This window comes from Sebastes umbrosus, chromosome 9, assembly GCF_015220745.1.
Source record: "Sebastes umbrosus isolate fSebUmb1 chromosome 9, fSebUmb1.pri, whole genome shotgun sequence".
Classification (NCBI taxonomy): Eukaryota; Metazoa; Chordata; class Actinopteri; order Perciformes; family Sebastidae; genus Sebastes; species Sebastes umbrosus.
Window position 1 is genome coordinate 6,902,326 of NC_051277.1, and position 19,049 is coordinate 6,921,374.

The 19,049-nt window shown below is 41.5% G+C and overlaps 1 protein-coding gene across 6 annotated transcripts in view; it reads right to left on the reverse strand.

The window, feature by feature from the left end:
- atp8a1 (ATPase phospholipid transporting 8A1) overlaps positions 1–19,049 on the reverse strand; it is a 123,714-nt gene that overhangs the window by 19,545 nt on the left and 85,120 nt on the right. For all 6 annotated transcript variants that reach the window (XR_005208301.1, XM_037780973.1, XM_037780972.1 and 3 more), the window contains 5 exons: positions 18,506–18,689; positions 15,060–15,170; positions 7,572–7,646; positions 4,957–5,079; positions 1,279–1,357 (listed from right to left, as the gene is read on the reverse strand). Coding sequence is in view for 5 of the 6 variants with exons in the window: in XM_037780973.1 (XP_037636901.1) it covers positions 1,279–1,357; positions 4,957–5,079; positions 7,572–7,646; positions 15,060–15,170; positions 18,506–18,689 (572 nt within the window). In the remaining variant the exon portion in view is untranslated. The remainder of the gene's footprint in view (positions 1–1,278; positions 1,358–4,956; positions 5,080–7,571; positions 7,647–15,059; positions 15,171–18,505; positions 18,690–19,049) is intronic.

Consider the following 19,049-nt stretch of genomic DNA (forward strand, 5'->3'; position numbering starts at 1 on the left):
AGGAAAGAGTGTTTCAATGAAAAGCCATCAGTAAGACCGAGAAGCTGAATCGGTGCGCATTAATCATGGTCAGAAACTAAATGTTCTGCTGAAATAGAAATAACATGACTGTTTTTCTGACAAAATGGATATTTATTCTGCCATTAAATCGGAATCCAACCTACTGAGAGCACTTTTCCTTAAACAGAAGAATTTCCTAAATTAATAAAACAGAAATGAACTGCAAATTAAACAAAATAAAAACAGAAAAAAACATCACATTTTAATCTTTGGCCTCTTTTTAATAATCAGTTCTTGGCTGACGACGAGTTAGAGGCCTCTTTTCAACAACTTCAGCAAATCTGTCAGTAAAACATAAAACACGGCTTATTCGAGACACATTGGACACTCCGAAAGTCAAAATTTCTTAGGATTTCCGCATGTTTGAGTCATTTTAGAATGACTATTAGTACTGCTTTACACTGCAGGGTCAGAAACTAAATGTTCTGCTGAAATAGAAATAACATGACTGTTTTTCTGACAAAATGGTTATTTATTCTGCCATTAAATCGGAATCCAGCCTACTGAGAACACTTTTCATAAAACAGAAGAATTTCCTAAATTAATAAAAACAGAAATTAACTGCAAATTAAACAGACATATTGCTCCAAACTGCCCACGTGGGTTTGGGCTGAGGCTAAAATATATCAGCAGTGTGCAACTGCCAGTAAAGAAAGAAAGAGAGGCTCCCTTTCCCTTTACTTCCGGCTGGTCACATGTCTTGTGTGCGCTGAGGCTTTGCTGACAGCCTGTCAGTCAGAGTGAAGGGGCTTGGCGCCTTTGTTTGGAGAGCAGGCACAAGCTTGTGTGGTCCTCTGCTCTGGCCAGCCAAGACTTAAGCCACAAGATCCCCATTCTCTCTGCACTCGCACACAGAAACCTTGCATCTTAATGTGCACAATTGACCTTATACGGATAAATAAAGTTATTGTGAATTAAATTGATTGACTGATAATAGTCTATTTGGATAAAAAAGCATCGTGTTTGCTCTGAACAATCACTGGGAAAGTTTGTGTGTTGTGTTTATAAAAAATGAAGTAAGCGCGAATAACTGTGCAAAAGCATTTCAGCAGGTCTTGTTAGAGTGTGTGTCGCTTTTCCCGGAGCACACACATGTTTGTAATTCATGACCGTGCGGTTGAAGAGAGAGAACTAATTAAGACAAAGTATGTGTGTTTGACTGTCCTCCCTCTTCATCCACCGGGTCCACCGAGGGCGGAGTCTCTGGGAGCTACTTACCATGCTGGAAGGCTTTAAGGGGGAACCAGAAGAGGATGACGGAGTGGAAGAGGCCGTTCAGACAATGGGCCCAGAAGACCTGCAAAAAATAGAGGGGAGAAGGATGGAGGAGGAAGAGAGGGGTGGGAGGGGGGTTGGAGGCGGCAGGAGATTCAAAGAAGAGCGAGGGAGACAGAGAGAAAAAAAAAAGCATGAGAAAAGGGTGTGGGGAGCTCCAGCCTTCCAAGTGACCCCTGACCTGGGCCCTTTGTGCCAGCCCAGCGCTAGGCTAAGTGGCGGTTTTGTCGGGGCCTCCTCGCTGAATGGCCACCCCGCTGACAGACACGTTGTATATCCTCTGTGTGTGTTATGGGGGAGAGAGAGGCTGCTGAGTGTGTGTACGAGCAGTGAAAGGCAAGTGGGCGACGTCAGTGTGCAGGTTTTAACTTCTAGTTTACAACGTATTTAACAGAATCAAAGAAAAAAGCATAAGAAACTGTGAAATACACGTCCTCGCCTCGACTATACGAACATTATACATTAATATATGTGCTGCTAGTGTGAGGGTTTCCTCTCATTACATTTCATTAGGCTTTGGCCCTTTCATGTGAGAATTTTAACTGGTGTAGAAATAAATGACAGAAGGGTTTAAACAAGCAGAAATCAGTCTGAAAACACACACAGGGAGACTGACAGGCCTGACAGAGATTAAGCTGTTTTCATGGTAATTATTAAGGGCCTGGAAAATCGCGGTGTGGACCGCAGTCTGCGTGTGTGTCTGTGTACGCAAGCATGCAGACTTTGGATGAGCCGTTTATATCAATACTCCCACTCCAAAACCACCTTGTTTCAGATTTACATTATGCAACGCCAGAGCCAAACAAAACACTAATGGGCGATGTAGCATGAAACAGCCGTGAAATCTATTCTGCCAAAAAACTGCTCCACATTCGTGCCCCCTTTTCCTCCCTGTGCTGACCCAGACGCCGGTGTTACTTCTGAGAGCTGAAAAATCATCAGAGTAAACGGCTGACGGAGGAAAAATAAAAACAGAAAAAAACATCACATTTTTAATCTTTGGCCTCTTTATTAATCATCGGCTCTTGGCAGACGACGAGTTAAGAGGCTCGCTTTCTTAAAAACACTCTTTTCAACAACTTCAGCAAATCTGTCAGTAAAACATAAAACACGGCTTATTTGAGACACATCGGACACCCTGAAAGTCAAAATTTCTCGGGATTTCCACAGGTTTGAGTCATTTTAGAATAACTAGTAGTAGTGCTTTACACCGCAGGGTTATTCCAAGAGGAGGAGGAGGAGGAGGAGGAGAGGAGTAGGGTACAGTGAAAGGAAAAGTCTTGTTCTAGACTGTGAGTCTTTGTAATAAACCTTGGCCTCTGTGGCACGACCTCCTCACCTTTCCTATCAACCAAAAAAAAGTCCCATAGCAGCCCCCTCCCTCCCCAGGATTACCTCACCCTCCCACTGTGTACACAAAACCCAATACACTGAGGCAAGGGTGACTGAAACCAACCCCCACCCCTCCATCTCTGTGGTCAAATGTGGACTAAATTATCACTAATGTTACAATCACATCATGTTTATGCCAATTAGCCTCCCATTGACAGGCTCAGCTCTCCTCTATCCCGTTCCCAAACACTGTGGGGGTGCAAACAAGCCCTCATTTCCCCTCCGCAATAATGAATGCTAATGAAATCAATAAATGTTCATAATCATTTGTCACAGTGTGATCCTCCCTTTCACCCCTCCAACCACCCTGCTCTCTCTCTTTCTTTCCCTTGTATCCCGGCGAGTTGCTAAGGATCCCCTCCGAATGAATGCCCGGTCTGTCCTGTAAAGATTCTGCCCTTTGTGGAAATCCTAATTGCCAAAAAAAAAAAAAGCATGAATGCCGGTAATTAATATTGAGCCAAATATTTCCAGAGCTGCCCACCCCTTCCTGTTCCTTTTTGAACCAGCGAGTTAAGAGGGAAGAAAAAGAGGGAAAAGTGCTGTGAAAGAGGTGGTAGTTGCTGGTAAACTACTGTAATTACAACAACCACATGAAGGGGAGCCTGCTTTATTGGCGTGACTCACGTGTCAGGTATATGTAATTAAAAGAGAACGGGCGGCCCAGTTGAAGCCACGCCCTCGAGCTTCTAACAGCGTTCGGTCACTCCCTTCTCTCACCTCAACACAAACAGCTTTAATTCACAAAGACAGTATCTGTTGTGTACAAAAGAGCCAGGCGTGCAGAAAGACAGGCTTCGAGGGGCCAAATTCCTGCTGGATTTTCTCGCCTCGCCTCGGGCCAGCTGCAAGGAAAATATCTCGGGAAAAGAGTCGACAAGCCAGCAAAAACAACCTGCTGACCTGGCCGAGTCATCATTTATGGGTCTTGGAAAATGTGGCCTAAACAAAATTGAGGTTCATTTGCTTCTAACTATCAGACGCATACTTCTGTGATCCTTTTTTGGCACAAGAAGGTAATGAAGTCTTCAAAAAAGTTAATGAAGGGAAAATCCACCCTTCAACAGAATTTAACAAAAACGGACGATTAAATCATCAGTTGTGAGGACAAATATCTCTCTGATTTCCTATTTTATTTATTCTTTACTTGTTCAATCTGAAAACTGTCACTTTTAACAGAAGTAAGCAGTCCTTGCTCAGTAAACCTGAAGATGGAAACTCATTTCACACATTGAGTGTGGTCCTGGATGGGTTAAACTCAATCTGACAGCTTTGCTCTGAGAACAAACAACTCCCTCACTTAAACAAATTGCATAATTTTCCGCAACAAACGCCGTCACACAATGACAGCACACTCTCTCTATTCCCTCCTTCCCCCCCGATTCTTTCTGCTGCATCCCCCCAAACCCATCTGACCTTCCCTGCCCCTGACCGCCATGGCCAATCCGTCTTTAATCCACCTCCATGCTGTGCTAACCAGGTCACCACGCCTGTGAGGAGGGTCCAGGAAGGAGGAGACATCTTTATTACCAGCGGGGGAAAGCTAACGGACAGCCCTTGCCACCAGACAGAATAGGTCAAGCCAGGCCAAACCAGGCTACGACCGGAGACCCACTGACTGCAGCTGCCAGGTCACTGTGACGGGAGACGCATCAGTCCTGAACAACAACAACACGACAGGAACATCTCGTGTCATTAATTTGATGTTGATTGGTTGTAAGAGCTGTAACATTTGACCTTCTCATTTGTGTGGTGGAGCACAAAATAAATTCTCAATTTTAGATGATACAACGGAAAATTAACAGATTTGTGAGTTTTTGGGGACAATTGTTGAGCTTTATAAAAATACAAAAATCGCAGTAATGATACGCCCCTTTTAGAAGTTGAACATAAAAATCATCTTCCAGGTGTGTAAACAGTAAATTAGGCCAGACCAACGGCACCAAAAACAGGTTAGGAAAACTACCAAATATTAACTGAATACTAATTCCTTCCTCAAGGGATATTTTCTTACAAGATTGCACTAGATTTGGAGAAACTTGAGAGCTCCATATCAAGAAATGATATTACTGTAGCTGCAAAGAGCAGAAGAGAGACCAGATATGACTTGAAAAGGAAAATACTGAAGATAATGCAGCAAAAAGACCAAAGAGAGAATAAAAAGTCATCTAATAGTATTTAAATCTAGTCGTGTGCAAATGAAGAACATGTGATAGAGACTAGTGTTACCTTGGTATTAAAGCCCATTGCATTCTGGGAGGTTTTGTAGAGTTCTGGGTACTTCAGCATGTTCTCTTTCCTGCAGGAGCGCTCAAATATTCCCAGAGTGAGAGGAGGCAGAGCAGTGAAGATCTGCATAAAAACACACAGACACAGAGAAACATCAGTGGTAATCTGAGATACAATCAGATTATTTTAAGTTTCACACAAATATTACTATTTATATCCAACAAATGAAACCCACACAAATGATCACCTCCTTTATTGTTCTGAACTCAGAAGTGATGACATTCAATTACCTCTCGTCTAAAACATTGTTGAGCATGAAAATTCAATGTTGATCTTGGGAACAGTAGGTGTGACAAAATAATCTCAACTCAAAAGGTCCACAAGCTAACTTTGTTTTAGAACTTTTTCAACCACGTCTGACTGACCAAACATGTACTCTCTAGGTATTAAAGAAAAAACATTTATGCAACCACAAGCCAAAATCACTTTGCAAACTTCACCAAATTCATGGAACTACTGTGTATGCACTAGGGCTGGGGGAACAAATCAATACAGCATAGTATTGCGATATTTTGCGTGGCAATATTGTATCGATACCTAGAGAGTGAAGATACTGGTATCATATGAAACTAGAAAACCTAACCCATGTCATACTAGCTTGTCACGAAGGAGGTTAAATAACGCTCCAAACTTGAGCTAAATTTTGGCGAGGAAAAACTGGCATGGCCATTTTCAAATGGGTCCCTTGACCTCTGACCTCAAGATATGTGAATGTAAATGGGTTCTATGGGTACCCACGAGTCCCCCCTTTACAGACATGCCCACTTTATGATAATCACATGCAGTTTGGGGCAAGTCATAGTCAAGTCAGCACACTGACACACTGACAGCTGTTGTTGCCTGTTGGGCTTGAGTCTGCTATGTTATAATTTGAGTATATTTTTTTATGCTAAATGCAGTACCTGTGAGGGTTTCTGGACAATATTTGTCATTGTTTTGTGTTGTTAATTGACTTCCAATAATAAATGTATACATTTGTAAAAAGCAAGCATATTTGTCTACTCCCATGTTGAGAAGAGTATTAAATACTTGTCAAATCTCCCTTTAAGGTACATTTGAACAGATAAAAAAATGTGTGATTAATTTGCAATTAATCTTGATTAACTATGGACAATCATGCGATTAATCGCAATTAAATATTTGAATTGATTGACAGCCCTAATCTTATTGCGTGTGTTAAATGTTTAAAATCGCAATAAGATCAAATCGTGACTTAAATATCGTGATAAGATCGTATCGTGGGGCCTCTGGGGATTCCCTCCCCTGGTATGCACATTGTAAATAGCAGAATCTAATGTCTAATTGTTACTTAAGGTAGGCGTCTGGCTTCATCATTGCCACCATCTCAATATGTTACATTTATAGGGGGATTTGCTTCATTTTGTTTTCCACTTCCCCCGTTCTTTATTTCACATCACTGAAGACCGTTGACCTTAAAACCCTTCAGGGTTTCTTATTTTGATTCGTCATGCTTCAAGTCTGTTCATATGCAAAACCCATCCTCCAATGAACATCTGCGATGCTCTTGACTAAGAAGCAGGTATTTAAGCCTGGCTAAAGTGTAATTTCTTAGTGGTGTTGTAATGTTGTTCTGTATAGCAGCTGCTGAGAGAGGAGTGGTGGTATTGTGTAGGTGGGGGGCTCGGTTGGTGTGAGTTCCCTGAAGCCCCCATCTGGAGTGGGAGTCTGCAGGCCTCAGTCTGCAGGAGCAGCGGGCCACAGGACATGCTCCACTGGGCTCCTTTCTTATTCAGAGCCAGGCCCAGGAAGACCTCCATTGAGGGGCGGATTCAGCCCACTGCTTCCAACAGACTCCCACTGAGCCGGAGGAATTCCCTCAGTTTCTGGATAAAGTGAAAGACTCTTCCCACCCCCCAAATACAGTACTGGATCTAAAGAGGTGGTTTATTATTAAATAAATGCAGGAGGCAGGACTGTGGAAATATCCTTCTCACTTGACAGTTTGTACCTCCCATAGATTACTTCCATTTGAGGCCGATCAGGAATGTGGGGAAATTTCACTTCACACTTCTCTCATTAATTTTTGTTTATTGAATTGAGTTGATTTTAATAAACAGTTTAAAGTTACAGATCAACTCCTTGTGGGCTTAAACTGTGTGGTATTAAACATCAGACTCACAGATGCACATGTTTTACTTCTACTTAATTCATGACAGATATGAAATATGAGTTCATTAGGAGTGGTCCCATTATAGAGCCCTGTGGGACCCCCGACATCGGCAGCCCGCTCATTTGCTGCTCCACTCCTCCTATTCTTTTTATCAGTCAAACGTAGCCGCCTTTGCTAACTACACTCTTTGGGGCAACCAAAGCTGTTGTTCTTTCGTATTCAGTACATAGTTTAGGCCACAGAGGGATTATGGACTTGACAACAGGTCATAAATAATGGAGACATTTTTAAAGATGTTGATGACATAGTCGCGCAATAAAGGGATCAGTTTTGGGGCACCACGGCAAATGAGCTCTCTGTCAGAGAGCGGCGGGGTAAAGGAATAAAGTGGGCTTTTTAGAGAGTAAACTTTATTAACACTCACCACGTTATACAAGCCGATGCACCAGCGTTCAAACAGGATCTGGCCTGAGAAGCCATTGACGAACGCGAACCAGATCTAAGGGAGACAAAAATCACATGAAGAAAGAGTTAGAGCAGCAAAAATAAGAACAGAAAGCAGTGTCAACAGTTAAAGGTGCTATTGATAACTTTGATAACATTCAGTCACTAGATGTCACATTCTCCCTCTCTGTTCCATTGCATTAATTTCACAACAAGTCGTTGCCAGGCACTTACCATCAATCTCAGCCATTTATCCATTTTTTCCACACTAACTGACGACCCAGAGATACCACGTGATACCAACGTTGTTTTACAATTTGCTCACAAGCCTTGTTAGAAGTGGGAACCAAACGTCTGATATCTTCCACAGAGAAACAAAACATTTATTTTGGACCCGCCAAAATCTTTATGATTAATTCACAATCATAATAATATTTTTCAGGAAAAGCCATATTTTTATTCAGCACCTTTCTAAAAACCTCTGTGGATATATTTTTTTTAAATATTTTTCTACATAAAAATGTTATCAATAAGACCTTTAAATATAACCACAGATCTAAAGTACAATTTAGTTCATCATTTTCATTAACAAACCAATATAACATGCCCAAAATACTCACATCTCCCTTTCCCATTGCTGTCATTAAAATCAGTAAGGCACTTAGTCATGAAATTGATACTGAAGGCTTCAAACTAGATGATGAAAACACTAAATCTCTGTAGTCTTTCTAATTGCCCTTTCAGTATATGCTTTCCATTAGAGATAGTGAGGGTGAGTGGTTACCATTATCAGATTTGAGACGGGCTGACTGTGTCTACAGGCTAACAATCCATTTTTTCCGTCACACTACATTTTTCACTGTCTTATGACAACAGAGACTTCAGAAAGAGGCTGCAGGCTCTCTTATAAAATGAAAAATATTAAACAGCTCCTGCGAAATATATCTTTAAAATCATTGCAATAGATGATGCATCTTGCAATAATGTTCGTTTTGGGAGTGAAGCAGGAAAAATAAATGTTTTGGTCTGAAAATTAAAAGAAAACAAAAAACCAGATGATCCTAAAACTAATGTGGGTTTGTTTGAACTGCTGACCTGTGATCAACATGTCATTAGTCCGTGCTAACTGGCCGTCGGCTGTAGTCTTTGCGGTGTGTTTAAATGCAACTTGTCGGCCAAGACAAAGGCGGCGTGAGGCGACGCAACGGTCGGCCTTCATCGCTGCTAGTTCTTTGATGACGGCTTGGTGTGTCTGGGCCTTAAGTTAGCCAGGTTTCAAACTCAGGGAAGGCAGAAAGAGGCCACGACAGAACAAATTAGAAATAAATGAGAGACGGTGAGAAAGCCGATACCACCTCCACGATGCAAATTGCTGACTGGATTCATCACGGGATTACCTACAAACATACATCAAGACCACAATTTCCCTCCTTGATCCAGCTGAAGACAAGTGGGTGACAGACGGGGTTAGTTATAGGGGCAGAGTCGGGGCTGCGGGACTCTGAATGATGGAGACTCTGTGGTATTGTGTCAGGAAAGGGAGACAGAGGTAACGTGAACCATATGCTGGGTGGAGATGAGGCTTATCACGTATCTTGATTAGTTATTCTTATCTGAGCAAAACAATGCCTCTAAGATCAGGACAGAAGCCAGGCATCGTAAATAAACTATACTAGCGTGCAAGCAGAGAAGTCGAAATACAGGAAAAATGGCACGTCTGATTTACTTTTTTCACTGTAAAGCAGATTTGTCTGACATATCCTGGAGAGGAACTGCATACGAAAACTGCTTTGTGTGCTGACAGTGAATCGGAGTTTGACACTTTGTGGTCCAGAACCTGCTCTTGCTCACGCCAGATCTGTCGAGAGAACATCAGGGGTGCTGTGTTTTTGGCCATGGCCAACCAAGCATTTCCTCGCTTCATTTAACTTCATTATGAAGGCATGAACTGCTACAAATTCTCAGATTGGGACAAAGCCTGTTTGAAGGCCCAACCCGCCCGCTGCCACTCTCTACACGACCACTACCAATCTGCCTTCCCATTTAATCGTGTAAGCATATGCATGGAAACAAATGTCTGTCACCCCCACCCTTCATTCCCTTGGTGAGGTGGGGGGGTGGGTGCCTATAGACGAGGCCTGAGTTTATGTGTGTGCCCCTCACCACCTCCCCTCTCTGCCACACCCACCCATCACAGATCCAACCCTCCTCTCCATCAGGTGCACTCTACCATGATGTTTCTTTTATACGAGGGGGGCCTGTTTTCAAATTCACACACATGGGATGTTCACAAATCTGGGGCCATGTGCAACCATGAGAATCAGGAGGTGTGCTAGCAGTACATCTGCTGGCAGTGCAAGAATAGTTTTAAGTGTTTTGAGTTGCTGAAAATACATTCAGATGCCATTGCTATGGGTTATGTGTAGCCCAAGCCATGAGGCAGGTTCAACTATTAGCGTGGCTCAAGCAACGGTAACGAGAGGCTAGCGAGTAGGTCAAACTGCTGAATTAATTACAGCTCGGCCCAATGAGAGGCTCTGGGCTCATATATTGTTGTGCTAAGTTAAAAAAGGCTCCTATTCATAGCATGTGGTAACTGCCTCTGTGTGAGTGTTTTGGCCTGGTCCTTGGGGTCCCAATAGCTCCTCTCTCTTTCTCCCTCTCCCATCTCTTGAGGGACAGATGCATTGATTTGCTCATTAGGGGAAGTACCAGGCAGGATTTTTCTTCCCCTTTTCTTCTGCTCATTGAGTGCCACTCAGCGGAGGGGTGTGGCTGGCCTCTATCCCCGACTGCACATCGTGAAAAACAGTAATGGAGGGAAGCGGGAGCGGAGAAAAGAGGGATTGGGCAGCGGCTAGCCGATAAGAAGACTTGTTGCATATTCATCAGCGAATCAAAAATCACTGATTCCAAGGCAGCTTTGCAAGGCCTCGTCTAGAAGTGGCTATGAGTTGGAAAGGGGAGGGGGGGGGGAGCATGACATTTGTCCCCAACAATGTGAGTCCTGATACTCTTAAGCTTTAGTATTGCAGAATTGCTAAAGGAATTCATACACAAAGCAAGCAAAGAATGAAGAGGGACATAAAGACGGAGCTGATAAATATGCTGGAAATATGTGGAGCTACAAACACGAGCTGTCTCACAATGCCAGGCCCGGCCTCTGTGGTTTCATTCAGCGCGCAATGGTCGGCGAGCTCTGAGCCGCCTCTGACTACGCTGAGCCACGCTGAATGAGCTTTCATGTAATTGCCTCATAAATGCCACTTGTCCATCAGCCCCCTCTGTAGCACCCTGGCAATGTGTCAATCAAACACGAGTGGCCAGCTGGATCGGCCATTTGAATGAAGTTGCTATGGCTTCCTTTGGAAAAAGGTCTCTTAGCTTGAATGCTTTTCACTCCTGTCCTTTAGTTAATGGTGTAATTTGTAGCAAAGTAGGAGTTATGAATTCTGCTTAAAGTTCGTCAAGCACTGGGCCGTATTTGAGCAATTACAACCGCCTTTTTCAATTAGATAGACAGTCATGTTTCAAGCGTGATCCTGGTTGAACTGTTCTCTAACTGATTAGGAAAAGGAATGCAAACCATAATCAACAGCGTGGCGAAAGCCAAAAGAAACACTGTGAAGCAGTTCCAGCTGTCAGTCAATCATTCGCTGGAGGGACAGCCTTTACTTTTTCTGACTCACAATTAACCCTCAGAGAGTCGCAGAAAATCCTGAAATATCATACAACTGCTCCAACAGCCTCAGACTTAAGTTGCGCTCACATTCACGTTTCTCCACAATAGCCGTAGAATCCTTCACCCTCCTACTCTGTGTCTCGGAAAAAGAACCAAAGACCACGGTGGAAAAGAGAGGGAGACGAAAAGAGGCTTAAACACAGAGTCTCCCAGTCCCGGTATACACACACTGTACCAGACAATGGTGCCGCAAACAAAAAAGTTAAAATTCCCATCAACATCCTTGATTCTTCTCCTTGTAAGGTAGCCTGGGAGTCGACGAGAAAAACATGCACGCACAAAAGTAAACCTATTAGCGCAACAAATGCAGCTTTTACCCATACCCCTGGGTTGCTGGTGTGTTAGATGTCAGGCTCTTACAAAACAGGGACATTTGAAATATTGAAGCAGAACTAAAAGTGAAGAAATGTCCTATTATCTACTCCAATCCCCTGAAGGAGCAGAGCACGGGTGGGAGGGGGGGGGGGTTATGTTTTCAAAGAGCAACAAAAGGTGTGCTAGAAAGACGCTCGCCCTGCAGACAGAACCAAAGATGTTATGTTCCAATTGTAGGAAAAAGAGCTCCTTTGAAAAGGGACCTGGTGTGTTTCAAAGGGGAGCTGTAGTTGGACACACATAAAATGGATAAACAAAGTTTAAAGAGGAATTGTGGCATACAGGTCCAGTTAGGATTCAAATGAAGGGCAAAGAGTAAAAAAGAGAATAAAAGACGGGTTTGTAGTCTTGAATTTATGTAATATATACATCAGAAGCTGTGCCACCTCTTTTAAATTATTCTAACGTGGTTAAATGAAAGAAATTCCAACTTTCGAGCACAGATGAAATGTCTTATGTAATGTTTCTGCCGAAAGAAAATTCAATTAGCTGCAAATTGAATTTTATTTTGGATCTGCATTTGCAGCTGGTATTTTACCTTATCTGGAAACGGGTAGCATGATCAAACAGTCGCAGTTCCTATAACTGGAGAGAGACCGAGTGCCCTCTTTCACTCCAGGTCACAATAAGCCAGGAGCAGACACGCTGGAATGTAAAAGGTAGTCTACTGATTCTCCATGGTTTATAAACTAGAAACGAGATCAGAGGTCAAGTGTCACAGAAAGAGGATGAACCAAAGAGAATTTTAAAGTGCTCTTATTTCCACGACGGGTTATGTGGTGATGATATTTTAAAAACATTTGGCTGATCCTTTTTTTACCGCCGTATAGCAGGGCCAGGGAGCGCTCTCCAAATTGTCCTCTTTTCACAGCGCAAATGCAGAGGAAGCACGTAAATCACTTGCTCTCTAAGGCTACTGGGCCCCCGCAAGCAACATAAGTAGAGAGTAGGCGGGGGGTCTTTAAATGCCTGAGTAATTTATTTATCTTTTGTTCTGTTCTTTCTTATGTTCTGTTTAGGGCTGTCAATCTATTAAAATATCTAATCGCAATTAATCGCATGATTGTCCATAGTTAATCTTGATTAATAGCAAATTAATCACATATTTTTCATCTGTTCAAAATGTACCTTAAAAGGAGATTTGTCAAGTATTTAATACTTTTATCAACATGGGAGTGGGCAAATATGCTCGCTTTATGCAAATGTATGTGTATTTTTATTATTGGAAATCCATTAACAACACAAAACAATTACAAATATTGTCCAGAAACCTTCACAGGTACTGCATTTAGCATCAAAAATATGCTCAAATCATGTGGGCATGTCTGTAAAGGGGAGACTCGTGGGTACCCATAGAATCCATTTTCATTCACATATCTTGAGGTCAGAGGTCAAGGGACCCCTTAGAAAATGGCCATGCCAGTTTTTCCTCGCCAAAATTGTACGTAACTTTGGAGCATTATTTAGCTTCCTTCACGAGAAGCTAGTATGACATGGTTGTTACCGATGGATTCATTAGGTTTTATAGTTTCATATGATGCCAGTATCTCCACTAGCTTTAAAACCTAAAGTTGTGTTAATGTGTTAAAGAAATTAGTGGCATTAAAACAAATTTGAGTTACAGCGTTAACTTTGACAGCCCTAGTTCTGCTCTTTATGTATGTCCTTACTTGTCTTGTTTTTATTTTAAGTTTATGCTGTTTGGTAAAGCCAAAGACAATGCTCCACATTGTGGCTGATAGAGTTCCTACATAATTAACAAACTAAATACTGGAGAGATGCACTGGTGGTATTTAACTTGCAATAAGAACACATTTTATTCTTATAAGCATATGGCTCCAGAATTGCAAGGTAAGTAGATTACATACAGTATAGCAGCAGTATATCTCCATTAAAACTTCCTGATATGTAGAGTGGGACAAACACTCAGTAGTGACTTCTGATTTAGACATTTTGAGAAGGTGCAAAGTTGCTGCTTCCGTCAGTCAAGTGCACGGCCGCCGGTAGATCAAAACATCTGAGCACTCCTGATGATAAAGCTACTGCTGATAGGAAGCTCTTAACCTGTCTGGTCATTCTTGGTTATAGCTCTGAACCTGCAATCAGTGCTGGGTCTGGTATCTGTCAAATGCCATCATCAAACCGACCGCACACCGACAGACTCGTGTGTGTGTGTGTGTGTGTGTGTGTGTGTGTGTGTGTGTGTGTGTGTGAACCTTCCTCACCATCATCCATTGATATACAGACATGTAATACCTGTTCTTAATGTTCCATCCAAAGCAAATATTCCTGGATCATCAGTACAGTAACACTTTAATAATGACAGGGATGATCAAAAATGTAATGTTTTAATTCATCGTCTTAACTTTATCTTGACAAGATTCTCCTTTAGAGGTCCTGTGGTTCAATGTCAAATCATCACGCTTGAGAACATTTAGTTTTTTAGTATTTTATCAAGCTAAACACTAGAAAACCATTCAAGTAGATAATATTTTTGTGACTCTGAATATTTTAGTAAATATTATCACATATTGGGCCTCATGCAGGACGTGATACATGAACAAATTTCCACTTATTTTTGTTCGTATCCACGATTTGTTCTTATTTTGTTAGTACCCAATGTTTTCTTATTGTTGCTCTTCTAGTTTTCAAAGTCCACTAATTGTTTGTCTGAATAAGTTTAAAACTGTGGTGAAAACTACAGGATTGTGTCCAGTATGTCTGTGTGCAAAAGTTGTATCTGATCACTTTTAATGTTACCATGTGCCTTTATGTTGATTGTTGAAACTCTGTGTTGCTGCTATTCTTGGCCAAGGTTCTTTGTAAAAGAGATCTTTGATCTTAATGGGACAAACCTGGTTTAAAAAGAATAAAAAAATAATAAATACAAATATTTTCTATCAACACAGTGTGAAATTAATATCCTAATAATAATGTAATCCTAGGGGCAGAAAAAGAAAAGGTAGCATTGCTGGTGAGGCGGCTCCACGATTATTCAGATGAGCTGTGAGGATTAATATTCCAAGGATCTAATAACTGGCGAGGATTTCTGAGAGGCAGACTTCCAGTTAATTAGGTGTAGTTTTCCCTCCATTACTGTGTGTGTGTGTGTGTGTGTGTGTCTGTTTGTTTGTGTATATTCTGTCTGGGTACGTCAAAACTCAAAACTATTCGCCCAGGAGCTGCACCAACTGGCAGGTAATGTGAAGGTCCAGTCAACAGAAACACAAACATGGAAACTCTAACAAGGAATCTTTGCCTTTACACTTAATCACGCTGTGTGGAAAAATCTCAATGCTTTGCATTCAGATCTGATTCATTGCATGACTCTCAGCCTTGAGTGCTTCTTACCTCAATGATGTAGAGGACAATATTCTTGTAGAAGCAGTACAGGATACACTTGGCTACACGGTTGTAATTCCAGGCTCCGTGGACGAGCAGTAGATTCTTCAAGTATTTGAACTGTGTGGGAGGAAATGGAGCAAATAAAACGACGAGATGAATGAATAGCAGAAGACTGTGTGTACAGTACACTGTCTAATGGTTCCTCATAATCAGAGATCAGTGCTGGAACACTGAAGCGGTTACAGGAACTTGAAGATTAAAGAAAGCAGCAGCGTTTTGTCATCCCCCAGCAAAGAGGACTGATTGTGGACAAAGACGCTCACTAACACATTCCAGAAATGTCGAGTTAAAAGATTGTAAGATCGAGCTTCGAGTCGCTGAAAATGGAGGAGTTCATATTGGTCTCCAAGGGCTAAGCAAAATAGTTAAATGGCTTTATAATTATACCACCATTTAGGGACTGTGTTGAACTTGCAATTTCAGTTTTTGGCTGATAAGTGTGATTACACTGGAGCAGAACTTTGAAACAAGTGTTTCATCTTAGTTGCCAGTAGATTACTAAAACAAAACACAATCAACACTGCATCCTCGCACCATCTAACAAAATGAAAAGTTTTTGAAGGCGCTTTCACAAGCCAACATTTAGTCTGTTTTAATCAAACTCTGGTGCGGTTTGTTTGGGCAGTTGTGAACGCAGTAATCATACTCTGGTTTGGACCGAAAACAACCTGTAAGAGACCGCTTGTGAGAGGTGGTCTCGGACCGTTTTCAAACGAACCAAAACGCAGGCTGCCTGCGGGAATTTGTTGAAATGGATACAGGTAAACGACAGGTTAACACGAGCGGGAGAGGACTGACCCTTTGCTTGACATCTGGGCCGAAGAGAACATACAGAATATGCTAAATAAAGGCCACAAAAATAATGATGTTTATAAAGTCATGGGATTGGTATGTTCAGTAGATCAGTACCGAGTCAGAGTGAAAAAACTCAACAGCAGCAATATTTCAAAGCCCGTGATTCCCTGCGTAGAAGTGGCAGCTCTCGAAACGAAAAAGATAAATTTGCTTCTTCGTACACGCCCCTAAGCAATTTATTTATTTAATTTGGTCCGCTTTGATTGGTGCACTGTGAAACGGAACCAGACTAAATAGAAAACTAACCAAAAATATAAATTTCACTCTGATTCGGACTAGCCAAACAGACTACGGCTTGCGAAAGCGCCCTAAATAGTCTCAAAAACCAGAGTAAGAGGTTGGGTGGGTAGAATACATTTTTTGGGCAAACACCATTTTGTTTATTCGAAGGCCTTCTTGTCTTTCAACATCACCGCAGTATTCTTTGGTGAAATGACAGCACACAGTGGCGGCCCCCGGTTTGTCTGACCCCTCTCAAACATCAGTTAACACAAACCTGAGCCGATGACAGATGGAGAGCAGAGGTGCCTCGGCCCAAAGCCTCTTCACTCTCCACTTGCTTCAACAGATAACTCTGAGCTTTAAAGAGGACCTGGTGTGCTTTTACTCCTTTCCTTTAGTGTGTTATATAGTTATTTTGTGCATATAAAAGGTCTGCAAAGTTACAAAGCCCAAAGTGCACGCCAAAGGGAGTTACTCTCCCCCACAGAAACACTGCTCCTGAACTGCCTGAAACGCCTTGATTGTAGTCCTGCCTTTTCTTCTTTAACGTGGTGATGTCACCAAGTAACACATTTACATAATACCTGCCTAGCAGGCTAGATGGCACGACTTCAAACAGAGTGTGAAAAGAGGTGTTGCAAAACAGCCGGTGTTAGAAAAAATAAAGTGTTTTTTGAACATTAAAGCGTGTAAACATGTTCTAGAAAAACAAAATTCAAGTATGCACCTGAAAATGAGTATAATATTTCCTCTTTAAATCTTATAAACTAGTTCCCTAATTATCTACAGGAGCACAGAGCTCATCTGATACTCCAGAACATTCATATAAATCATGTAGTGGAAGAGAAAAGCAAGTTGCACAACTTCTGAAGATTGATTTTAGTTTGCAGACTGCAAATTACAGTTAATGTACCGTTACGCCAATATATGGAAAACACCACTGGAAGTCTAGAGGTGTAATTTAATTTGATGCTGGGACACAACCTAAATGGATTATAAGAGGCCACCTGTCTTTGAAAGACTTTTACATGTCGTGCCGATTGAAGGGGGCACTTAAGACAAACCCAAGTCTCTTGAATGGTAATTGCATACTGAAGCACAGAGAGCGCACTGTGTTTTAGTCAACTGTTGCTTTCCAGTACTCTCGAGCCCCGTGGCTGTAATAGAAACATGATGTACTGAGTGGCGTGCTGTGTAGAAACGGAGCCATGATACAGGAACTTCAGGGCTTTTGTTGCTTATGGGTATCACATATCGATGCAGAGTTTCAGACAAACTGGTTACTCAGATGTAAGCATGTATTTAAGCAGCATTTTGCCGGGATCTGTTTCTGTGTGGTTATGTTGGGAATTGGATGTCACAAGATGTCTGTTTTACAGGGTTTACTACTCTACTGTATAAGCTAAAGCCCTAGCAGACATATGCCCTATTGTTACTCAGAACAATGTGCCGAGCTATCACTGTCACATTTTACACTTGAGACGACAACGAGAGGACTGCCAATTTGTGGAATCTGACTTTTATGAATCAAATTGAGAACACATTTTTATCAAGTTAAAATCATGTTTTAATACTGCAAAAGTGTAAAATGTGGTCTTTTAGTCTTATTTTTCATTTTATGTACATACTTTATCTTAGGTGTCAGGTTGTGGATATTTTTGTTCCAACAGAAATAACTTTTCAAAGGTGTTGATTTTTTTTTTTGTTTAGCTCTATAAGTCTTGAAGATTGTCTTCTGTCAATCTTGTCTGATTATTATTAACAGTTAAGTAGCTAATCAATCAAACTTTAAGACTTGACATTACGTGTCATGTCAGGTTGAAGGTGATCACTTTTAACTTGACGTTGCACAATGTACAAGTCTTTTTCTACTTGTGTATTGTATATTTGTCTGTATATTGTCACTTGTAATGTTTCTGTTTTTGTTGCCTGCCTAAGGCTAAGGATGTAAATTAGCATTCTTGCTAACTCCTGCATATTTACATCTTGTATTTTATAATGATGTTTATTAACGTACTCTGTCCAATCAAATTAACAAATATATGAAGTGCATTGGAATAATTTTCGCTGACCCTCTCTGATAACAGATGAGACAGCATCAGGTCAAAGTTACTTTAGAAATGTTAATTTCTGCATCATAATTAAATAATAACGGTAAAGTTCCCACTTTAGATGCTTATGTCTTCTATCTCTAACTACAAATGAGGAAACAACTGCATTTCATTGTACTATTTGTGTGCAATGCCAACAAAACTACATCTAATTTAATCTAAACATACTTCTCACTTGCTGTAAGCCAATGCCATTGTGCTCACCTGGGCAATAGAGTAGTCGGAGGAGTTTGCTGCTTGCAGACCCTCGTTGCCTGAGATTCCCACACCGACATGAGCTGTCTGGATCATTCCCACGTCGTTAGCACCATCACCAATGGCCAGCGTGATCACCTTCACCTGTTTCTTTACCATCTCCACCACCTCGGACTTCTGAAGAGGAGATACTCTAGAAGGGAGCAGTAGCACAGGGAATATTACACAATGGGTATTTCATAAATTGATTTGTGTTCATCAGCAAGTGCAAATGAATGTGGCAAAATCCCAGTGGGTCATACAGTAAGCAGTGCAAAGGACAAGGTAAGACGTGTGAGAGATGTGAGACTATACTTGTCCAGGAAATTCTATTTCCTACTTTCCCAGAATTGGGCAGTATAACTGGGGTGTGCATAAAATAATATCCATTCTTGAGATCAGCACTTGGCAAAACGCAACGCTCTTCCTTAACTTTGTAGAATTGTAGATTAAGGCGTGCAGACAGTCGTGCCAGATGTGTGAACACCCTAAAAATAAACAAAGGGGCATTTTG